Below are 25214 nucleotides of genomic sequence, written 5' to 3'. Positions count from 1 at the left end.
AAGTTCTCAGATAACATTATCTGGTTTGTTTTGTTTTTTAAAAAAGTTTCATGTATATGTAGGTGTAGATTATACAGTGTGTTATTGTACAGTGTGAACTCCTCTATTAAAAAAAGAAAAAGAAATCAAGTTCTGAAAGAGATCAAACCTCAGCCATGTAAAAAAAAAGTAATGCAAACGTAACTCAAAAGTAGGGCCAGATGGAATCTGCGGACGTTTTTTGCCATTTCTGCGGAAAACTTTGGTAAAAATCTGCAGATTTCTGTGGAATGATTTTAGGAGTATCATAACTAAAACCTTAAGTTAAAAAAAAAAAAATAAATAAATAAATAAAATTATATATATATATATATATATATATATATATATATATATATATATATATATATATATATATATATATATATATATATATATATATAATTTTAACTTTTATTTAATGTTTAAAATGCAAATCCAATTAGATTCACTTAATTTGGTAAACAAAGCAAGTCTCTCATATAATAAATCTACTAAAAGACAGAAAACATTACTTTACAAACTGGTGTACATATATCAGAATAACAACATTTTCATATTAGTCAATACTATTACTGTAATTTAAAAACTGAATAAATTTATCTTTACACACATTTACTCAAGTAAATAAACGGAATTAATAAAGGGCTAAAAATCTGCAGAATTCTAAGCGCGCAGATTCTGTGTGGGCCTACTCAAAGGTAACGTAATGCTGTACTACCATAAAAAGTAACCAAGTAACTCAACTAGCTACTTTTTTGGGGAGTAACTCCATATTGTAATGCATCATGCATTGGTCATGACTATATTAAAGTTTTAGTGATTTTGGTTGTTTGTGTGCCAATTTAATTACTAGTAAGGTTGTTTTGTTATTCTATTATTATTATGAACCAATAAATTAGGTTTGCAAGCTCAACACAACTGCTCTGAATGATATAAGAGATAAAGATTCTTCAAGTAGTACTTCCAATACTTTATGGTTATTTTCAAACACAAGTCTCTTATCTTCGTGTCCTCACAGTAGCAGCTTTTTTTATCAGGTTGTTATCAGTCTTTGGATATGAGGGACTATTATGTTGTAGTTTAAGTCCATTTGAGCAGTAAATGGAGCACTATATTGTTGTCTTTAAACACACTGAATAACAAGTTTGACCTGTGTACCATAATTGGGAATTAACATGGCATTTAATTGTTGACAGGTTATGCTGCCCGTAAACTCCTGCCTGAGTCTCAGTGAGAAAGAGAAAGGCTAAAGGCTGTGCGGAAACGAGTGTTGTTCAGCGGGTTCACAGTGTCCTGACGGCAGCCATGACTGACCCTGTGACTTCAGACCAACTCACCAACGCTGTGGATTCAGTCGTTCACAATGTAAGTCAAGTCATGCTTCTGTGCAGGCATTCAAAAGCGTTTAGTAATGACACTGTGGGGGTTTTGTTTGATCTAACTCAGCTTTTTATGTAGTAAAAAACAGCATTGTAACTGTTAGCTTTAGAGTGTAGCATGCTGCTGCTTATTTTGGGACCAAATTTCAAAACCTTTCTTCTCATAGAGTTTTTAAGTCACAACCACCAAACTTGGCTCAGACCTTCAAAATGTTCTTAATTTTTAATCTATGTCTTTTCTTACCGATTGGTTTCATATTTTTTTGTAAAACAGGCAATCAAATCTATCCGAAATGCTATATGGCTTTTATGGAGGGGTGATAACTTATAATTGGTCAATCTTGCCATGCATTTAACCTACAGTCACTCAGTATAAGGCCTTCAGATCTTTATCTAGCTATTTAGCGATGAGTAGAAAATAAGAACTAGCCTAGGATACGCTAGCAACTTATTTCATGCTAACAATTTTATTCCCATTCTAGAAACATTAACTAATTAAGTTTAATTAATTAATTAAGTTAACCCATGTTAAGTCAAGTGATTCTCCTGTGCAGACGTTCAAAAGTGTTTAGTATGAACACTCTGGGGTTTTGATTTGATTAAATTGAGCTTTTTATGTAGTAAAAAAATCAGTATTGTAACTTTTTCTTATGTGTGCTTGAGAGCATAGCATGCTGCTGCTTCCTTTGGGACCAAATTTTAAAACCCATCTCCTTCTAGAGTTTTCAAGTTACAACCCCCAAACTTGGTTCAGACCTTAAGATTAATCTGAATTTTCAACCTTTGTCTTTTCAAGCTGGTTGGCTTTATATTTCTTGTAAAACAGGCCCTTGAATCTATATAAAATTCTAAATGGCTTTATGGAGGGGCTGAAAACTTTTAAATAGTGAATCTTGCAGTACATTTACCCTACATTCACTCTGTTTAAGGTCTTTAGATCTTAATCTAGCTAATTAGCTATGCCTAGTAAATAAGAACTAGCCTAGGATATTCTTACAACATATTTTATGCTAACTCTTTGATAAAATGAGTTAACATGTTGATGTTTCTAGTCAGGTCAAGTGATGTGTCGGTGCAGACATTCAAAAGTGTTTAGTATAAACACTCTGGGGTTTGGTTTGATTAAATTGAGCTTTTTATGTAGCAAAAAAAAATAAAAATCAGTATTGTAGCTTTTTATGTTAGCTTGAGAGCATAGCATGCTGCTGCTTCCTTTGGGACCAAATTTCAAAACCCATCTCCTTCTAGAGTTTAAGTTACAACCACCAAACTTGGCCCAGAACTTCACACTGATCTGAATTGTTATGCTATATCTTTTCTAACTGATTTCATATTTTATAACTGGTTTCATATATTTTTTTGTAAAACCGGCCATCAAATCTATACAAAATCCTGTACTGCTTTTATGGAGGGGGTGAAAACTTTTACACTGTGAATCTTGCAGTGCATTGAACCTACATTCTTTCAGTTCAAGACCTTCAGATCTTAATCTAGCTATTTAGCTATGAGTAGAAAATAAGAACTTGCCTAGGATATGCTAACAACTTGTTTCATGCTAACAATTTGATTCCTATTCTAGAAACATCAACATGTTAACCCATGCTAAGTCAAGTGATGCTTCTGTGCAGACATTCAAAGTGTTTAGTACCAACACTGTGTGGGTTTGGTTCGATTTAATCGAGCTTTTTTTGTAGTAAAACGAACCAATAAAATAAAAAAACAGGATTGTAGCTTTTTATGTTAGCTTGAAAGCCTAGCATGCTGCTGCTTCCTTTGGGACTAAATTTTAACCACCAAATTTAAACCACCAAACTTGGTTCAGACCTTCAGACTGATCTGAATTTTAGGCCATATCTTTTCAAACTTTTTTTTGATTAATATTTTTTTTAGTAAAACAGGCCATCAAATCTTTATAAAATCCTGTATGGTTTTTATGGAGGGGTTGAAAACTTTTAAATGGAGATTCTTGCAGTGCATTTAACTCTCATTCACTCAATTCAAGGCCTTCAGGTCTTAATCTAGCTATTTAGCTATGACTATATGCCAAGTATGTTAGCTACCTATTTTATGCTAATAATTTGGTCCCTATTCTAGAAGCATCAACATGGTATTTTGTGTTAGTAAAATGCTAACTTCATTAGCAGCTTGCTAATTCATGCTGGCAGTATTATTTTTCTAGAAACATGCAAACATGTTTATTTATGTCAGCATAATGCTAACACGTTAACAACATGCTCATTCATGTTACTAATGTTAACTACTTTAAAACATGATGTTGGTAAACTGTTCATTCATATTTTATTAATTCATTTTAATTCATTCATTTTTTGATCACACTACCTATCTGCTTTCTAAAATAGTTTTCAGCACATTTACAGATAGAAATACTGCATTATAGTAAATTGTAACATGATAGACACATTCTCTATGCTGAAACTGTATTTTGTAAATTACACATTTTATTTGCAGAATATTAAATTCACCACAAACGCATAGAATATGCATTATATTATTGTTATATAATATTATAAATTATATTATACACTTTTGTCAGTGGCGTATCTTTTTTTTCTTTTTTTTAATTACTTTTTTACTACATTTTTATTACTAATGGCCTCATTCAATCACTTTGTTTTAGCATATTTTACTAAGATCTTTCATGGTTTTAAATCTTTGAAAGACTGTAAATTTTTAAGATCCAGGCAGATTTCCTAAACAAACCTCTGCATTGTACAGTAATTATCCATTTGGTCTTTTATGGCCCAGTATCACTGACAGTCATCATAAAACTCACTCGAGCAACTTGAGGGAAACTCAGACCTTTTCACCCACAAAACTGACTTTTTCTTTTTTTTCCCTCCTGCAGCTGTTTACATTGATATGCGGCAACTTTCTCTCTGTCTCTCTGTTGAGTCAGCATTTCCAGTGTTTTGCTCTTAAAGAGATAATTCATTCTGACATGTGCAGTTGCTTCAGTCTAGTTTTACAGTTCAAACAGTTGTATGTGTGTGCTTTATACATTCTGCAATATTTTATTAGCATTTTTTATATTCATATTATCTTCAAAACCAGTTTGCAAAACATATAGTGCTAAAGCAGTAGTCTTTAGATGAACTAACTTGCCCTCAGTCTATACAAAATGTAGATTACCTTATTTTTCTTTTTTCTTTTTTTTCCCTGACTGATTCTTAGTGATTTCATACAATGCTAGACAACAGTTAAAGGTGCAGTAGGTGATCTGCCTACATGCTACCCGGTTAGCATAGTATCTTTCAAATACAATCCCTCCCCTGCTATCCAAAGCCACGCCTCCCGAAGTCACGCAAATGCGCACATTAAAGATGACAGAGACCCACTAGATCACAGGTATCAAACTCAGTTCCAAAAGGGCCGCAGCTCTGCACAGTTTAGTTCCAACCCTAATTAAACACACCTGACCAAACTAATTGAGTCCTTCAGGCTTGTTTGAAACCTACAGGTAAGTGTGTTGGAGCAGGGTTGGAACTAAACTGTGCAGGGCTTCGGCCCTCCAGGAATTGAGTTTGACACCCCTGCACTAGATCATGTCATTCGCCAGTTAGAAAACTTTATAGTATTATATAATACTACAAGTCTGAATGAAAAGCTGTATTATCTCTAGCACATTTTCAGTTGTGTAGTTAGCAAAAGTTGTCATAATGTGCAATATTTCATGCATGCAAGGATCGCTGGTTTCACTCTCGTCTGCCTACTGTATGCTTAGTGATTGGCTGGCGGCGTGCAGGAATTACACTGTTACGTCCTTTTAGATGTTAATATTAAACTAGGAGTAGATGACATAACATACATTAGTTTAATGTGTGTGACAAGCGGATGGAGAAAGAAATAAACTGAAAACCAAATAATCACTGCAATTATTTATTGCCCATACATCCAATGAAACCAGTGAAAATATATTATACAGTGAAAGAAAAATATTTACAATGATTAAATAATGAATTACCTGGGGGGAGAGGAAGTAGTTGAATGTGCTTAAATCAAAGAAATAAATATAACAAAACTCAGTAACTGTTTTCACCAAACTAAACTAAATATGAAAAGCATGAAAAGAAACATCTTCAACGTACCAAACGTCTTAACTAAACTGCTCTAACTAAAAATAAAACATACAGAAAACAGCACATTCTCCTGAACCTAGTGAACTAATACAAAATATAAATCTGAGTGTTGTATATGTATATCGCGCGATATGAGGTATCACTCAAACATGTCAGTTAACTGGACAAGTTCAAAAGCAAATATATTGCATTATTAAATCGCAAACTTTAGACAAGAGCATTAAACAAGCAAAACACATTCTCTCAGACTAGCCCTCGCAAGAGAGACTGTCCTCACAGAGACCCACAGAAAGAATAAGAGCGAGAAGTGGCGAGAAGGAAAGAGACAGAGAGAGAGAGTTATTACTAAACCATGCTTACTTGCTATTTCAGACCGAATATTCAGAGAAGCACGTTAAACAATATATGGAGTGTGTCACAGGTCGTCATTGTTCAAAAATGAACCAATGTGAATATAAAAGCAACCTCCCCTTAGTAAAGCAGGCTAGGCGGAATAGAGCTATTCTGTTTTGTTGTCAAACTAAATATAAGTCTACATTATCGATGCTGCAAAAGGTTCCTTATGAAACTGAAAATAGTCGCATCAATCATTCGCTAGAAGATTCAGTGGCTGAACAACTTCTGTGTATATAACCCATTCGTAAAACAACACAATCTACATCAGCTTTGCGCGAGTAAAATGGTTTTAAAACGGAACATTACCTGTCTAAAAATAATACTTCAGCCACGGTGTTGTCCTTCCTCCAGAGTGCAAAGTAACTCAAATATTGATTCAGGATTTTAAAAAGTTTTAAATTCAGCATTTGTTTTTAGCGCTCTCACTCATGTCCACGTGACAGCTGCCCGCGTGAACACGCATTGGTGGATCTGCGTTAACAGGTGCGCAGTTGTTAATCTACATTGGCCATTAGTTTAAGTCATCATATGAGCCAAAATCATTACCAAAAATTAAGCTCAGATTTATATACATTTATATATGTATAATGTCCCCTGGGCAGCAACTTTTTTTTTTTTTAAGTGTTGCGAATGAAGCGTGCTGAGATGAAAGCCGGCATGCTCGCTTTCATTGAGAATTGTTTCTCTACCTGCGTCAAGTCCAGCCTATGTTCCGCCCCCAGAGCCATATACCCCACCGTGGTTGGTGGGTTCGCTCGGCTCCACACACAAAACTGTAAAGTGCAATACATATCAAAGTCGTGGGCCGCACTGACATTAAACTTTCAAATTTAGGCAGGGGCCACAAATTATTGTCTCGCATGGCGCAGACAAGGTTTGAGACCCCTGCTTTAGAAATTTACAGTACATTAAAAATTCCACTGCATGCGTTTCGACACACACTTCCTCAGACTACCATATCCCCCCTCTACTTCAGCAACTTCACTGGCTTCCTGTTAAGTCATGTATCGATTTTAAGACCTTGATTTTAATATATAAAGCAGTGCATGGGCTAGCACCTGACTACATTTGTGACCTGGTAACTCTCATCACTCTCACCCGCAGTCTTCGTTCTGCATCTGGACTTGCGCTGTATTAGCCACGCTGTAAACAAAAGACTATGGGTGGTCGAGCTTTTTCATACAGTGTGCCTAAGCTATGGAATAGTCGACCCATCAGCATCAGGAATGTCGCTTCTTTGGACTGTTTTAAAAAACTTCTTAAGACTCACCTCTTTACAGTTGCTTTTAACTTGGATTGATTATTTTTGTCGATTTAATTGTTTAATTTAGTTAAAAGAAATTTATATATATTTTATTGTCTTATTGTGGAGTTTTTACTGTTTTTTATTATTGTTCTGCTTTCTTACTGTTTGTCTTGTAGCACTTTGTGTCTGAGAAAAGTGCACTAAATAAGATGTATTAATATTGCTATAATTATTATTCATTTATTCATTTTCTTTTCGGCTTATTCCCTTTGTTAATCTGGGGTCACCACAGCGGAATGAACCGCAAACTTATCCAGCATATGTTTTATGCAATGTATGCCCTTCCAACTGTAACCCATCACTGGGAAAATTATTATTATTATTATTATTATTATTATTATGTAAGGACTGACCTTGAAATTGATGAATGTATTGAACGCCCCTTTTTTTTTTTGGTGTACTGTCTCTTTAACTGGCATTGACTGGTCTTTTGATGGCAGGCAACTGTTGATTCATCCGGTTAATGATTAGCTGGTTTGGGTGTGTGGATGTATGATGTGTTTGGGGGAAGACCAGACACTTGGTGATTGGAGTTGGACTAAGGCTATTCCACATCCTCTTCCTGCTGTGGTCATGTGATGACAGGTTGCGGAGGTCTGCTTTTATTTGCTCATATGTGGAAAAAATAAGGTTTCTTGCTCTATTGGAAGATCTTGTGTTTACAAGTGGTAGATGATCAATGGACTTTCTCTACAGGTTTCAGGTCAGTCTTTAGCCGTAGTATTAAATGTGTTACCTGTTGATGGAGAACTGTGCTCGTGGTTCAGGATAGTCTCTAGCTCTCAGATTGATTATTATATGTAAATTTTTTAGTGATTAATGCTTGGTAAACAGTTTGAGGGTTAATTTTGCAGGGCCGTTGGATCTTGCTTTATCGATCTGAGTAAACATAGAAATGGGTGTTTCTACAGGTTATCAGAGCTCACAAATCTGATTAATATGTCAGTGTTGCTCTCTTAACAGTTAGGCTAATTTTATACAGTGTGTGTGTGTGTATATATAGGAATGATGTATAAAATATTTATATTTTTCCATTTCCATTGGGTTTTATCCTTTTGCTATTTTCCACAATGAAAGAATAGACTATGAAGTAACAATTTGACATTTAACATATATATATATATATATATATATATATATATATATATATATATATATATATATATATATATATATATATATATATATATATATATATATATATATATATATATATAATACTTTCTCCAGAAGAAAAAATATTATCAGACATACTGTGAAAATTTCCTTGCTCTGTTATTATCATTTGGAAAATATTTAAAAAAATGGGAAAAAAAAAAAATCAAAGGGGGGCGAATAATTCTGACTTAAACTGTATATCTCGGATGGGCAAAATAAAAAGTCTTTCGCTTAATATTATGGTCTATTGTGTATTAAATGGGGTCACAAAATTGTTTACGATGATACTTTTTCATATATATGAGTGCAATATTATACGCATTACAGAGATGCAGACAGAAATATGAATAGCATTGTTAGAAGTTACAATCTTGAAGGTGCAATATTTATTTATGTTAATAATATAATATTTCTTCATTTTTAAGCAATCAATTGGTCCTGAAGTTCTAAATAAAGTGAGAAATATGATGTGTGTGTGTGTGTGTGTGTGTGTGTGTGTGTGTGTGTGTGTGTGTGTGTGTGTATTTACAGAAATGCTGTTGTTATCGTGATTCTATAAACCACATGATTTTTATTTAATTGATGATTATTATTATCATCATCGTCATCGTCATTATTTTATTTATTATTAATATTATTATTATTATTATTATTATTATTATTATTGATTTACTATTATTATTATTGCTATAATTATTTTATAGATTTTTTATTATAATTTTATTGATTTTTATTTATTATTTTATTATTATTATTGTTATTATCATCATCATTATTTTATATATGGATTTATTCTTATAATTATCATTATCATCTTCATCATTTTATTGGTTCATTATTATTATTATTATCATCGTCATTATTTAAATTTTTTTTATTATTATTATCATCGTCGTCATTTTATAGATGTTTTATTATTATTATTAATATGATTATTATTATTATCATCATCATTGTTATTTTATTGATTTATTATTCTTATCATCATCAATATCATTATCATTTTATAGATTTATTATTATAATTATGATCATCATCATAATTTTATTTATTGAATTTTTTTATTTATTTATTTTTTATTATTATTATTTTATTTCTTTACAAAAATCTGCACAGAAACGGCGAAAAAATGTCTGCAGATTTAGTCTGGCTCTGCTGAAATGACTTGCATGGTGATATGAGATTTTTGCATGGCCCTAAGCTGGAGCCTCAGGATGTGTGTGTGAGTCTGTGTGTGACCGCAGCTCTCCATGTGTTTTGCTGAGTCAGTGGGATTTTAGACACCTTTCAGATCTGGGCTCTAATCGCTCGGGCCGTACGCTCTAAAGAGGCTTTGCTTCGGGCCGCAGCTCTTCATAAAAGCGCCAGCAGCGAGTCTGAGCCGCTCGAGGGCTCTTGTGGGACGTCAAGAGCTTTACTTTGGGTTCGGCCTGCTTTCTTGTTGGCCCGAGCATTGTGGGTCACTGAGCATTGAATCTCTTCATATGTGTGCGTCAATTTCTGGGCCAAGAGCCAAAACCTCAAGAGTGATTTCACTGCTGGTGAATGCCTTTCATGCGGGATGATATTGTCCACAAGTCTTTCATTCAAAACTTTTGATTTGCCACTTTTTGTCTTCTGGTGAGTTTGTTTAGCCAAAAGCAGTAATGGCACCATTTCATTTGACTTTCTCTCATCAATAAGTTTTTTTTTTTTTTTTTTTTAAGTTTTTTTTTTTTCTGTTTTCTGCTTTAGTTTTGACATAAAGGTTTTTTTTAGGTTATTTAACAGGGTGGTTGTTGTTATTTTATGTTAATTAGTATTAATGTAAGCTAAACATCAGGATATCTGCAGTGTCTTAAATCTCAAAAGCTAAATAAACCTAGTTATTAGGCCTTAAAAAGTCTAATGAATATATTGAAATAAATCTACTGAAATATTGTGCTGTAGGTCTTTTCCTTTGTTCACGTATAGCCCAATTTGGCCATTAACACATACAATCACCAACAATCCCAATCTCAATAAAACTTGTTATTTAAAAGTAGCATTACCAAAATGTGTTAAGTGCTTTCCTTACAGTAACATTTACGTTCTCCATTTATTTACTGCTGAAGGTACCAAAGTCTCTTTAAGGCAAGTCATTTTACTCGGCGGCCATCTTTGAAACACCTCTCGGGCAGTATGCTCAGTCTGAAAAGGGAAACATCGAACTCCCCAAAACTGCTTGCCCAGCTTACCATTACATTACATATTTGGAATCACCAATAAAATTAAACAACAACTGTGTTTTTAGTGTCATTTCTAAACATCCAAATCACACAAAATCTGCAGAAAATTGCATCTGGACCAACCGCCACCCCTGGAGTATCGTTAATCAAGCGATCGATGATTGGCTCCTGCACTATAAAACAGGTCGCACACCAGAAGCGCCGCCGAGCGGCGCGCCACGCAGCGCCATGCATTTTAGAATTCTAAACATAGGTTTCTATCAGGATACACACACCGGCGCGCAAGTCGGTGGCTGTCGGCGGCACCCGTCCACGGCTCAGGACGCATTTTCAGCCGCGCCACAGAGCGCCATCTGATTAGTTTCATGTTAAATATCATTCGAATGTGCGCGTCTGGTGTGTGATACTTTAAAATGTCATGTGCACGTCGCGGCGCCGAGCAGCGCTTCTGGTGTGCGACCTGCTTAAGGCTGGCTTTATTCGTCATATACTGATCGATGATTGGCTCCTGCACTAGAAGGCTGGCTTTATTCGTCATATAGTGATCGATGATTGGCTCCTGTACTAGAAGGCTGGCTTTATTCGTCATATACTGATCGATGATTGGCTCCTGCACTAGAAGGCTGGCTTTATTCGTCATATACTGATCGATGATTGGCTCCTGCACTAGAAGGCTGGCTTTATTCATCATATACTGATCGATGATTGGCTCCTGCACTAGAAGGCTGGCTTTATTCGTCATATACTGATCGATGATTGGCTCCTGCACTAGAAGGCTGGCTTTATTCGTCATATACTGATCGATGATTGGCTCTTGCACTAGAAGGCTGGCTTTATTCGTCATATACTGATCGATGATTGGCTCCTGCACTAGAAGGCTGGCTTTATTCATCATATACTGATCGATGATTGGCTCCTGCACTAGAAGGCTGGCTTTATTCGTCATATACTGATCGATGATTGGCTCCTGCACTAGAAGGCTGGCTTTATTCATCATATACTGATCGATGATTGGCTCCTGCACTAGAAGGCTGGCTTTATTCGTCATATACTGATCGATGATTGGCTCCTGCACTAGAAGGCTGGCTTTATTCGTCATATACTGATCGATGATTGGCTCTTGCACTAGAAGGCTGGCTTTATTCGTCATATACTGATCGATGATTGGCTCCTGCACTAGAAGGCTGGCTTTATTCATCATATACTGATCGATGATTGGCTCCTGCACTAGAAGGCTGGCTTTATTCGTCATATACTGATCGATGATTGGCTCCTGCACTAGAAGGCTGGCTTTATTCGTCATATACTGATCGTTGATTGGCTCCTGCACTAGAAGGCTGGCTTTATTCGTCATATACTGATCGTTGATTGGCTCCTGCACTAGAAGGCTGGCTTTATTCGTCATATAGTGATCGATGATTGGCTCCTGCACTAGAAGGCTGGCTTTATTCGTCATATACTGATCGATGATTGGCTCCTGCACTAGAAGGCTGGCTTTATTCGTCATATACTGATCGATGATTGGCTCCTGCACTAGAAGGCTGGCTTTATTCGTCATATACTGATCGATGATTGGCTCCTGCACTAGAAGGCTGGCTTTATTCATCATATACTGATCGATGATTGGCTCCTGCACTAGAAGGCTGGCTTTATTCATCATATACTGATCGATGATTGGCTCCTGCACTAGAAGGCTGGCTTTATTCGTCATATACTGATCGATGATTGGCTCCTGCACTAGAAGGCTGGCTTTATTCATCATATAGTGATCGATGATTGGCTCCTGTAAGGTGGGCTTTTTTCACCATGTAGTGATTGATGATTGGCTACTGTTCTAGTAGGCGGGACTTTATTCATTATATTGACAGTTACACTTTTCCTCATTCAAACATATACAAGTGACACGTCTTGTGTATTCTATAGTCTTTGAGGATACTGACCTGACCTATATAATTTTATTATTATTAAATTATTATTATTATTATTAAATGTTTTAAATTATAATGATTTTTTTTATTTGATCGGGCAAGTGAAAGTCTTGTTCAGTTGGCATATTGGAAAAAAATTCTTAAATTTTAGACTTGTACAAGGCTAAATGCTATCTTTTTTTAATTCATTTATTTATTCATTCGTTTAATTTCTTTTTGGCTTAGTCCCTTTAGTAATCAGGGGTCGCCACAACGGAATGAACCCCTAACTTATCCAGCATATGTTTTACACAGCGAATGCCCTTCCAGCTGCAATGCAGTACTGGGAAACACCCATACACACTCATTCACACACATACATTATGGCCAATTTAGTTTATTCAATTCACCAGTAGCACATCTTTGGACTGTGGGGGAAACCGGAGCACCCGGAGGAAACCCATGGGAGAACATGCAAACTCTACACAAAAATGCCAACTGACCCAGCTGGGACTCGAACCAGCGACCTTCTTGCTGTGAGGCGACAATGCTAACCACTGAGCCACCGTGTCGCCCTGATAGTTATAAATATTACTATTACTAAACAGTATATCTTGATTGTATTGTAATTTTGTATATGACTTTATTAAATGTCTCTAATATATTTCAGTTAACAATTATTTTAATAAATCTAGTTACACTGTTAACAATTTCCTGTAAAAATCTACAGTCACTGACTGGCAGCAGTTTGCAAGTGATTGACTGTAAATCAAAAAACCAAAAAATACTGTTTACATTTGCAGCGCCATTTATCTTGCTGTATATGTATTTACAGAATTTTATGTGTACGTTTACTGTAAAATATATACAGTAATTTTCACAATGCAGCTTTAAAATACAGTTATGCAGTATGTTACAATTCACATTACAGTTAAATACTGTGTCATTTACAAAATCGTTAACAGTATAAGAATAAATGATAAATGCAGCCTTGCCAACTACCTGAAATAACCTAAAAGATTTAGGATTTCAATTAATATATTATAACATTTGTTCAAAATAACCCTGCTTCATAAGTTCAGCCAAAGCACTGAATAATATTTATGAGACTTTCAAGTATATAATCTTTGTCCTGTGATGTTTCGAAGTGCAAATCGCCTTTGTGCATTGGGGGGAAAGTTGCTAGTGTTACCGTATAAAACCAAAATTGACCAGTCTAGACCAACTCTTCTGAGCAAAACCAGTTAATCTGTTGTTCCCACATGCCAGTAAGAGTATTAAAGGCGCCCACGTAACCTTTCATAACACATCGCTGCAGATATGAAGCTTTGATGGCGCTGGATGACCATATTAACATGGCGGATACTTTCAGAAGAAGCTTTTGGAAAATGCTGAAGTGTGGCCGAGGAGATTTCTATTGGTCTTTTTTCCTACTCTAAATGTTTTTATTTTATTATTATTATTATTATTATTATTATTATTATTATTTGTAGGATTCATTTGCCCTGTGGAAAAACCAAATAGGTTTTGTCTTTAATTTTTACCAGCATTTGTGTAGCTTTGTGAGTCTGATTCTTGGTTCATCTAATCATGGTAAGCTTGATTTATTTGGTGCACATTTATGCTCTAGTAAGGCATAAGAGGACAGTTCACCCAAAAAAAAGACAATTATGTTGTCATTTAATCACTATCAGAGCTGTTTGACTTTTTTTTTTTTCATTGAACACAAAAGAAGATATTTTGAAGAATGTTGAAAACCTGTAACCATTGACCTCCATAGTGTTTTTTCCCTACTATGCAAGTTAATGGTTACAGGTTTCCAACATTCTTCAAAATATCTTCTTTTGTGTTCAACAGAAGAAGTGATCTCCTAATGGTTTGGAACTACTTTAGGGTGAGTAAATAGTGAGTAAATTAATTTTTGGGTGAACTATCCCTTTAAATCCATATCGTATGACATCACAGCGCAATTTTGAACAAACTCATCTTCTTCATGCTATAGCGGTAACATTACACACTAAAGTAGACTGGATGTGTAATCTGATCATTTAATGCTCAGCATGGTGGTGTGTGTTGCATACATCATACTAATGTGTAACAGAGGCCGGCTAGTAAAGTGCTGTGCAGGTAAACCTCACTCCTCTGAACCCGAAAAGGTGCTCTAGCGATAGACACTAAAGGCCATGGTCATTAGCCTCCTTGCAACTAACTCCCATGTGGAGAGTCACTAGTTGGATTCCAGCTCAGTGCGGGTTGGGTGGTGTAGGACTGGAGGGGTTGCAAATGCATTATCATTATATGCACTGCTGAATGTGTGTAATGTAGCATGAGCTCTGCTGTCTTAAAGCAGGACTGATCTCGCTTGCTGAACATGCAAGAACAGGTCCAGATGGGGTGATAATGTTCATATTGTTAGCATTTTTATTAGCTATAAACCTTTGCTTGTAAAATTCTAAACAAAGTTTGTGTATATTTGCATAAAAAGTGTTGTTTTTTTAAATACGTAAGTAAATAGCTGGTCATAATTAATTTAGTTTGGAGTTATTAAAGGGATAGTTGACTCAAAAATTAGCATTAACTCACTATTTACTTAAGTGGTTCCAAGTTTCTTTCTTTTATTGAACACAAAAGAAGATATTGTGAATGTGAATGCTAAAAACCTGTAACCATTGACTTCCATAGTAGCTAAAACAAATGCAATGGAGGTCATTGGTTACAGGTTTCCAACATTCTTCAAAATATCTTCCTTTGTGTTCAATAGAAAAAAAAAACTCAAAAAGGTTTGAAACCAATATAAAAGTGTACAATTTTTGGTTGAACTATCCCTTTAAAGCTGTCCTTCGATGTAAACATTCTACACATGTAAAAAAAAAATAAAGATATTGTCTCTCTATCTCTCTCTCTCTCTCTCAAAAAAATAAAATAAAATAATTTAATTAAATAATAAGAAAATAAAAAAACTACTGAATCATATTTTTTAATCTTTTGCCTGCTAACTGCTTCAGTGCAAAAAAATTTGCACATTTGCATAATCATAGCCTGCCCCGATCAATACTAGCGCACTGTTTTGTTTCAGACAAGGAATAGATATGGAAAGAACCAATCAAAACAGATTTGGCCAGCTGGTTTAACCAATCAGTTGGCTTACAGAAGGGAGGGGTTTACAAACTTATTAATATTAAATGCGTATTATTAGATGCGTTAAACCTGTTGTAAGAGACCCCAACACTATACCACGACACTTTAAAACATCATAGCCCTGTGTTTCTGTTGTTTATTTATTTTTTGAAGGCATCTATTAATAACTTGCATTGAAGTGTTGCTACACTCAAAAGTGTTGTTTTTTTTAGTCCGTAATTAAATAGCTGGTCATATTTAATTTTGTTTGGAGTTATTAAAGGGATAGTTCACCCAAAATTTTAAATGATCTCACTATTTACTCAAGTGGTTCCAAATTTCTTTCTTTTGTTAAACACAAAAGAAGATATTGTGAAGAATGCTGAAAACCTGTAACCATTGACTTCCATAGTAGTTAAAACAAATACAACAGAAGGCAGTGGTTACAGGTTTCCAACATTCTTCAAAATATCTTCATTTGTGTTCAATAGAAGAAGGAAACTCAAAGGTTTGAAACCAATATAAAAGTTTTTTTGGGGGGTTGAACTATCCCTTTGACAGAGCTGTCCTTTGATGTAAACATTCTACACATGTAAAACAAATAAAGATATTGTCTCTCAAAAAAAAAAAAAAGAATTTAATTAAAGAGTAAAGAAATTAAAGAATCACTGAATCATATTTTTGAATCTTTTGCCTGCTAACTGCTTCAGTGCGGTCAAATTAACACATTTGCATAATCATAGCCTGCCCCGATCAATACTAGCGCACTGCTTAGTTTCAGACAAGGAATATATATGGAAAGAACCAATCAAAAAAGATCTGGCCAGCTTGTTTAACCAATCATTTGGCTTACAAAAGGGAGGGGTTTGCAAACTTGAGCAATTTTTTAATTGAGATTTGGAATAAATCGCATCAGCATAACTGCGAAATGATACTTCTATTAAATGCATAATATTAGATGCATTTAAACCTGTTGTAAGAGACTCCAACACTATACCTTGGCACTTTTAAATATCATGTCACCTACTCTTTAATTTAGTCAGTTGATTTTAGCCCTGTGTTTCTGTTGTTTATTATTATTTTTGAAGGCATCTATTAATAACTTGCATTGAAGTGTAGCTACACTAAAAAAAAAAAATAAAGACACAATTCTTGATTGATTTTATTTATTTATTTATTTATTTGTTGGAACATCTTAATTGTTTTATGTTTGATCCACAAACGTTAACCATTAAAGTTAACCACTGATTTGTGTTAGGACAACATGAATGAATTGTGTGGAATCCTGAACTTTTTTTTATTTATTAATATATATATATATATATATATATATATATATATATATATATATATATATATATATATATATATATATATATATATATTGCAGTGTAATGAGTTTTTGACTCGAGGATATTTGCTTTTTGCTATTGCAGGACATGCTCCAGTGAGCTGTAAAGCTTTTAGAGTTTGCATTTGATATGCATTATGTCATGTTTCCTTTATTCATTTAGAAAGATTGACTGCTCTAAATCATGAAAGAAGGAAAATCTGTGTGGTTTTTCTGGGCTGAATTTTGATTCAATTAATTTATTTTCTATAAAATGACTCCCTCTAGTGATTGTTTATGGGCATTGTTGGCAGTGAACATAATTATTTTGCTCTTTATAATAGCATTATGCTAAAAACAAAGAGAAAAACAATTATGTTCACTAAAAATAAAGAAAATACATACTATTGACTTTAATTACTGTAATTTAAACAAACATACATATTTTGTGTATTTTACATTGCTGTTTTGGTTTAGCTTTGATTTGATGCCATTTTATTTTTGCAGGTGTGTCATAGCACTGCTGTTTTATCAATGTTTTTTTTTTTTGCAATTTGTCCTTATTGATATTTTATTTATAGTAACTAGGTTTATTAATTTATGAAATGTGGTATTCTTTTTAAATTGTAATTATATATAATTTTTTTCACAATTCAATTTTTCAAAACATATTTGACCTTGGTTTGAGGTTTATGAAATGTAACTTTTTTTCAGCTTTTTTCATAATAATAATAATAACAAATATAATAATAATAATAATAATAATAATAATAATAATAATAATTTTCCTAATAATAGGATAAAATGTATTTTGTTTTTATGACCCTTTGTGTTCTATGATGTATGGTGGTGATAATAATAATAATAATAATAATAATAATAATAATAATAATAATAATAAAAATCATATTATTTATAGGTGCGTTTCGAGACATTTAAGATCATCCTACAAATAATCCTTAAACAAGTATCCTAACAAAAGACAATAAAACAATTGAAAACATTTGTAAGCATTGACCCACATATATGCAAAAAAGAGTTCAAATAACACCATTAATAACACCATCTTTCTCCTTAGCCTGAGTCCTCATCCTTACCTGTCCGAGTTTCACAGAGGGAGGAAGAGGAGGAAGATGACCTGAACAAATCATTAGGGGTTCAGCGCTTCCAGCAGATCCTCAGTCCCACTGCCAGAGTTCCCGGCGATCAGCACCGATCCTACAATGAGAAAGACTTTGAGTGTAGGTTCACACACATTTTTTATTTTGTTTTACTTTATGCTTTGTAGTTCATTTTACTGCATTGCAATCTGCTACATTGCTTTCTTTCTTTATTGGATTTCATATTTGCATGGCATTTTATTGCGTTGAATTCTATCACTTTGCATTGAATTGTATTCCATTTGCTTTCTATTGCATTGCATTTTGTCCGATTGTATTTTTTTAGGTTTTTCTTTTTTTGCATTTCGTTTTGTTGCATTGTACTCTCTTGCATTGAAATATTTTTGCATTTTATTTTATTGCATGGGACTCAATTGCTTGCATTTAATTTGGTATTATAACTTTTGGTGCATTGCATTGCATTCTATTGCATTGCATTTTTCTTCATTTGTAGTTTATTTTATCACATTTTCATTGCATTTTGCTGCATTGCATTTTATCGTATTGCATTGCACTGGATTGTAATGCATTGCATTTGATTGCATTTTATTGCATTGCATTTCATCTTATTGTGTTACATCGGATTGCATTTTGTTGCAGTGCATTCTATTGCATTTGATTTTATTGCATTCTATTGCTTTTGCATCGTTGAGTTTTTGTTCTATTGCATATTATTTTATTGCTTTCTATTACATTCCAATTTGTTGTAATTTATTGTATAGCACTAGATTCTAGTGCATTAGTTTATATTTAATTTAATATCGTCACTTTTTGCTGCATTGCATTTTATTTTATTGCATTACACTATATTGCTTTGCATTCTCTTACATTACAATGTTTTTGCATTTTATTTTATTACATTGCGCTGGATTGCTTGCGTTTAATTTGATTTTATAACTTAGTGTATTGCATTTTTATTGCATTTTGTTGCATGGCAATTTATTTGATTGCATAGCACTGGGTTCTAATGCAATGATTGCTTTTTTTGTTGCAGTGCATTCTGTTGCATTTTTTTTGCATATTGTATTGCACTGGATTCTGTTGCATTGGATTCTATTGCATTGCATTTGTTTGTATAGAATTTGATATTACTTTTGCTGCGTTGCAATTTTGGCATTACATTATATTGCATTGCATTCTTTTGCATTGCAATGTTTTTACAATATATTGCATTGCACTGGATTGCTTTGCAACTTATGGTGCATTCCATTTTATTGCATTTTTTTCGTTCTATTGCATTGCACTTGGCTGCATTGCATTGCACTGGATTCTAATGCATTGCGTTTGTTTGTATTTAACTTGATTGCATTGGATTAAATTGCATTTTATCTTATTGCATTACACTGAATGCAATGCAGCAAAGTGCAATCCGATTGCATTTTTATTGCATTGCTCTAAATTCTAATGCATTGCATTTGTTTGTATTTAACTGCATTACTTTTGCTGCGTTGCATAGCATTGAATTGCATTTTATTTTATTGCATTCGATCGCATTCCATTAAATTGCATTGTTCTTGATTCTGTTGCATTGCATTCTATTGCATTGCATTTGGTTGTATTTTAATTGTATTGCATTTCACTATATTGCATTGCATTTATTTGCATTGTATTTTAGTGTATTTTATTTTCACAGCATTGCATTGCACTGGATTATATTGCATTTCATTCAGCTTTATTGCATTGAATTTTTATATATATATATATAAAAATTCAAACTCTGTTATAATAACCTCCAGATCACCGTCAGTCCTCCCATCACATTCATCACCCTCTATCCAAACTCCCTGGAGACAACAGGAGGAAGAAGAGTGGGAGGAAGAGGAGACGGAGCAGCAGCAAACCCCACAAAGTGTGTTCAAGCCCCAGCGGTGCTCTGGCCATCGAGGAAGGTGAAGATGAGGAGGAAGAGGAGGAAGAAGAGTCTGCAGAAAACCAGAGTGTCACTCCAGCACCGACAACAGACAATGACAGAAAAGACAACGTTCAGGTAAACAAACAAGTAAAATCACAAAGTCAGCGTTTTCCGGCTCTTTAAGACATGCAGGCAAAACAAAATGAACACCTGTTGCTCATGATGATGCATTGATGTCTAAAGACTCTACATGTGAAGTCGGTGCTTTACAATACCTTATATTATGCATTACTTTTGTCATTTTTCTCTGGTGTAGTTCTTCGTGTCAGATGATGACCCTCATGTTTCCACCCCTGAGACGTCAGATCCTGTTCCCACGCGAGGAATATTGATCGTGCCGACGACTGCTGTGTGTTCAGAGCCTCAAGACAGCACATCCACAGAGTGAGTCCTGCTCTACTGGATCATACATACTGTACACATTCACTGAAATATTGCTGGTGCGTCACCTCATGATGTCATTACTTGGAGGCAAAGCCTCGACCAAAAGTCATCATTCACTCAAATGCTAACTTTTCAAATGGTAACCACAGGACGTCTTTACTGGAGTTAATTTTTACTGTAAACTACATTTTTATATTTTTTTCAGTGATTATGGAGCTTGATTTAAAGGGTTTTTACTATTAAATAAACCGTAGTAAGGTGAATCACGGAAAGCTGAGCAGCAAACTCGTCACTTTTTATTCAATTATTTTATTTTTTTTACACCAGAAATTAAAATAAGAGAAAAGTAGACTAAATGTATTTAATATTTGATTATTTTATCATTTTATTATTTTTAATTATATTAAAAAAGAAAAATTCAAGTTATTTTTATTTGATTTTATTTTTTATTTCATTATTTAAAATAAAATATTAATAATAAATAATTAAATAATAATAATAATAATAATAATAATAATACAGTTTTATTACATTGATTAAAATAAGTTTTAGTCATTTTTTTTATGTACGGCCTTTCATTTATTAATTTCATTCTTTCCTTCAATTAAATTTTTTTTTTCCAAATTATGAAAATCTGATATCAAACAGATGCAAAACAGTACTGAGAATGTAACTTGTTAAATCATGAAAATAGTGACATTAATAAATGTAAAATATTAATAAATTAACAAAATTATATTAGTATTAAAGAATTACTTAAACTAAAGTGTTACCGTACTCATTAATTTTATTAAGTTACAATTTACACCATGGGTGTCATGTTGGCGCAGTGGGTGGTGCTGTTACCTCACTGCACAAAGGTCGCTGGTTCGAGCCTCGGCTGGGTCAGTTGGCATTTCTGTGTGGAGTTGTGCATGTTCTCCCCGTGCTGGTGTGGGTTTCCTCTGGGTTCCTTCCCCACTGATCAAAGACATGCTCTATAGGTGAATTGAATAAGCTAAATTGTCCGTAGTGTATGGGAGTGAATGAGTGTGTATGGATGTTTTCCAGTGATGGGTTGCATCCGCTATGTATGCTGGATAAGTTGGCGGTTTATTCCACTGTGGTGACCCCAGATTAATAAAGGGACTTTGCCAAAAAGACAGAAATGAATTTGCAGTATTTACTACTGGCTTATTACCTGCCTTTTATTAAGATATCAACTATTTATGAGCACTTATAATGTTTGGTCTTATTTTACGTCCCTAATATTGGCTAAAATCAACTACTACCTTACTAGCTGTTAATGTTTTGTTAATAGCGGGAATTGTACATTTAAAATAAAGTGTGGCCTAGAAAATATTTATTTATTTTATGCTTCCAAATTTACATAGATGTATGGTAAATAGTGTTTTCCACAATGGATACACAAACAAGAAACATCGGAATCTTCCAGCTGCAACCCAGTACTGGGAAACACCCTTACAGTCTAGTATTCACACACACACTCATACAATACGGCCAATTTGGTGTATCCAGTTCACCTATAGTGCATGTGTTTGGACTGTGGGGGAAACCGGAGCACCTGGAGGAAACCCACGCGAACACTGGGAGAACCTGCAAACTCCACAGAGAAATTCTATGATATTAATAAATAATAATAATATCAACTTTTTTTCTTTTTTTTCATGCAGTTGAGTGTGATAGTTTTTGCTGTGAAATATGACCTGGACTTGTGTTTTTATTGGAAACTTTGTTTGAAGTGTTCTCTCTGAAGGAGAAGTTGCCGTCTCATTGTTTTGACAATTTCAGTTTTGTTATGTGCTCTTCTGAAATGCTGGTCGTATCCAGTGTTTCTGGTAGTTTACTGTAAACCAAACGTCAGTGTTCACACACACACACACACACACACACACACACACACACACACACACACACACACACACACACACACACACACACACAACCCATTGGTTTCCCAGTGCCAGTTATTTAAAAGAGCAGCAGGGCATCAGCTCTCCATCAGCACTGTCTACATCATTCAGCCGTAAACTTCAGTAACCTTATAAAGCTCTCGCCGTCCCTTTTCTCTTTACATTTCTCTACATACACTGACTTCTGTTCTCCTGTGAAGTGATCAATGACAGGGACTTTTCATTTCTAGTGTTTTATCGTTCAAAACACAACTCAAGATAAACTGCAGGTAAGGTTTTTTGTGGGGGGTTCTGTGTTCCAAAATTGAATGCAAAACTTTTTATATATTCACATCTGTGAATGATATTATTTGGGAGAGAATTAGAGCACCCTTTACTCTGTATGGTCTTAAAGTGATTTTAAATTAAATTTATCTTATGAAGTGCGTATATGTTTCTATGAATTCACATTATGATTGAGTAAACTTGAATAATTTGTGCTGCATAATTTTAAACATTTTGCATCTTATTTTTTGTGAACAGACAAAATGCAAATTAAGCTTATTTATTGAGTATATTTTGGTAGATTTTATTTTATCATTAAGCGCTACATTTTTAATTTTCCTATAAATGTTTTTAATGCATGTTTAACTTTAATGCCTGTTTAATATTTAACATTGTAAAACTAGAATAATATGTTAAGTGCTTATGAAGATTTGAATTTATTACAAACTAAATCCAAAATGCTTTAAGATTTTGTGATGTAAAACAGAAATATTTCAAAATCAAGAAAGTCAAAGCATGCTGTATTTTATTAAGCATTTTAAACTATTTAAAAATATAAATAAATACATTTCAGAAAAATTGAACGTTGGACGCTGCATAATATTTTTTTTCAACATGCTAAATTTCTGACAATTTATTGTGCAATAACTAAGCCCTAAATAATTGTACCTTTTATTTCCCAATTGTATCGCATTAGTATTACACCAAGCAAGAAGACATTTTTGCAGAGTTATTGTCTTGCTTCTAGCCCAAAATATCTAAAAAACAATAACAACAACAACAACGAATTAAAAATCAAGAAGAATTTTCTTGAAAAGGAAAATATATAAATATTTTCCCAGAAATAATAAGTCAAATTTTTTTGTGGGGTTTTCTTTAAAACAAGCTAAATATTCTGCTAAAGTAAAAAGTAAGTAAAATAATATTGTTTTTGCCTTTTTAAAAAATTATAAAAAATAATTTTGCTGCTCCATTGAAAGATTATTTAGCTTGTTTTAAGAAAAAACTTCTTGATATTTTTAAGATACAAGAAAAAAAATCTTTAAAATATTTTTTTTTGGCAGTGTAGCTTTGTGAGTGTGTGCTTATTTATTTATGTATTTTTTTAATTTTTCTAGACAAGTACAAAAAAAAAGTTATTTTTTTATAAATAATGTATCACAATTAAGTGAGTTTTTCCTTAAAACAAGTAAAATAATATGCCTGTGGGGTTAGCACAATAACCTTCTTTCAAAAGTAAAGACCATATTATTTAGCTTGGCCCATTGGAAGATTATTTAGCTTGTTTTAAGGAAAAGCTTCATTTGATTTCTGGTGATTATTTCCCGAAAATGACAATATTTTTGTTCGTCTAAAATGCTTCTTGATTTTCAGAATTTTTAGATATTTGGACAAATAAAATCAACACAAAAACTTCTAGTAAGAAAAGCATTTATGCATTATGAAGAAATTCACCTACTGGACACCATTCTTTTTTTATTATTATTATTTTTTTTCTTTTTTCTTTTCATAGAGCGTCTGAAGCGGCTCCTGCATCCCCGAGCACTGCTGAACACGGCTCTATTCCCCGTGTGTCGAGTCGCAGTTACGACCTGCAGGAAAGACGCCGAACAGGCAACATGACAGGGACAGAACAGGCCAAATACCAGCGCATCCCCACTGATGAATATGAGGCACGGACCCTCGCCTCCGCTGACCTGGATGGGATTAAAAGTGAGTTTCTACACTTAGGCACGCACTCTAATTGATCAGTATGGACACAACTGATTTCACCTGGTGTTAAATTGACAGGTTACTTACTATATTTCAGCTTAGTCCCTGATTTATCAGGGGTCACCACAGCGGAATGAACCACCAATTACTATGGCATATATTTTTATGCAGCAGATGCCCTTTAAGTTGCGTGGACAGTTCACACAAAACTGAAAATCCTGTCATATTTACTCACCTTTCTTCTGGTAAATATAAAGGAAGATATTTTGAAGAATGCTGGAAAAAAAACTGCTATTGACTTCCATAAAATTGTTTTTCTTCCTATTAGGGATGTCAATAGCTGCTTTTTAAAAATCTTTTTTTATGTTGAACAGAAGGAAGAAGTTTATAACAGCTAGAGTGTGAGTAAATGGTGATTTATTGTTATTTTTGAGTGAACTGTCCCTTTAAGATACATTCAGATTTCATTAAGATCCTCCCTTTCTGTGATGCCATCACTTTCAAAGAAATGAATACTGTTCTTTTCACAAGAACATACTAAAGCAGGGGTCACCAATCTCGGTTCTGGAGGGCCGGTGTCTCTGCAGGGTTTAGCTCCAGTTTGCCTCAACGTACCTGCCTGGATGTTTCAAGTATACCTGGTAAAGCAGACTACTAGAGTTTGTGTGCGAAATTCTGTCGTGCCGCACTGCGAAAAGGGGCGGGATTAAACAAGATGATTAGACATTTAAAAAGCGAGCGATTTCTCCATATTTTACATTTCTGTACAGAGAGGTCATGTGTTGATCCTCGATTGGTCTCACGCAGTCAAGTGATGCGATTTCGCAGGTCAGAGTTCACCAATCTTTAACTTTGCACCGAAACTTGATGCATGACCCTATGTTTCCGATCCGACGCATTCGTGTGCGTATGAATGGAAGTCAGTGGGAGGAAAAGCCTAGTGTGACCGC

The 25214-nt window shown here is 34.1% G+C and overlaps 1 protein-coding gene across 6 annotated transcripts in view; it reads left to right on the top strand.

Annotated features, from left to right (window-relative positions):
- The window catches only part of slc4a2b (solute carrier family 4 member 2b), a 92997-nt gene that overhangs the window by 34839 nt on the left and 32944 nt on the right, over positions 1-25214 (top strand). For 3 of the 6 annotated variants that reach the window (XR_015524559.1, XR_015524558.1, NM_001114440.2), the window contains exons 3-7: positions 1218-1386; positions 17997-18159; positions 19815-20065; positions 20247-20374; positions 24065-24264. Coding sequence is in view for 3 of the 6 variants with exons in the window: in NM_001114440.2 (NP_001107912.2) it covers positions 1327-1386; positions 17997-18159; positions 19815-20065; positions 20247-20374; positions 24065-24264 (802 nt within the window). In the remaining 3 variants the exon portion in view is untranslated. Of the gene's footprint in view, positions 1-1217; positions 1479-7713; positions 7903-17955; positions 18160-19814; positions 20066-20246; positions 20375-24064; positions 24265-25214 lie in introns of those variants that run through there. The other 3 variants (XR_015524560.1, XM_087308836.1, XM_087308837.1) reach the window with 2 other exon arrangements.

This window comes from Danio rerio, chromosome 24 (genome assembly GCF_052040795.2).
Source record: "Danio rerio strain M-AB ecotype USA chromosome 24, GRCz13ab, whole genome shotgun sequence".
In the NCBI taxonomy this organism is placed as follows: Eukaryota; Metazoa; Chordata; class Actinopteri; order Cypriniformes; family Danionidae; genus Danio; species Danio rerio.
This window is presented reverse-complemented; position numbering and strand designations above follow the sequence as displayed.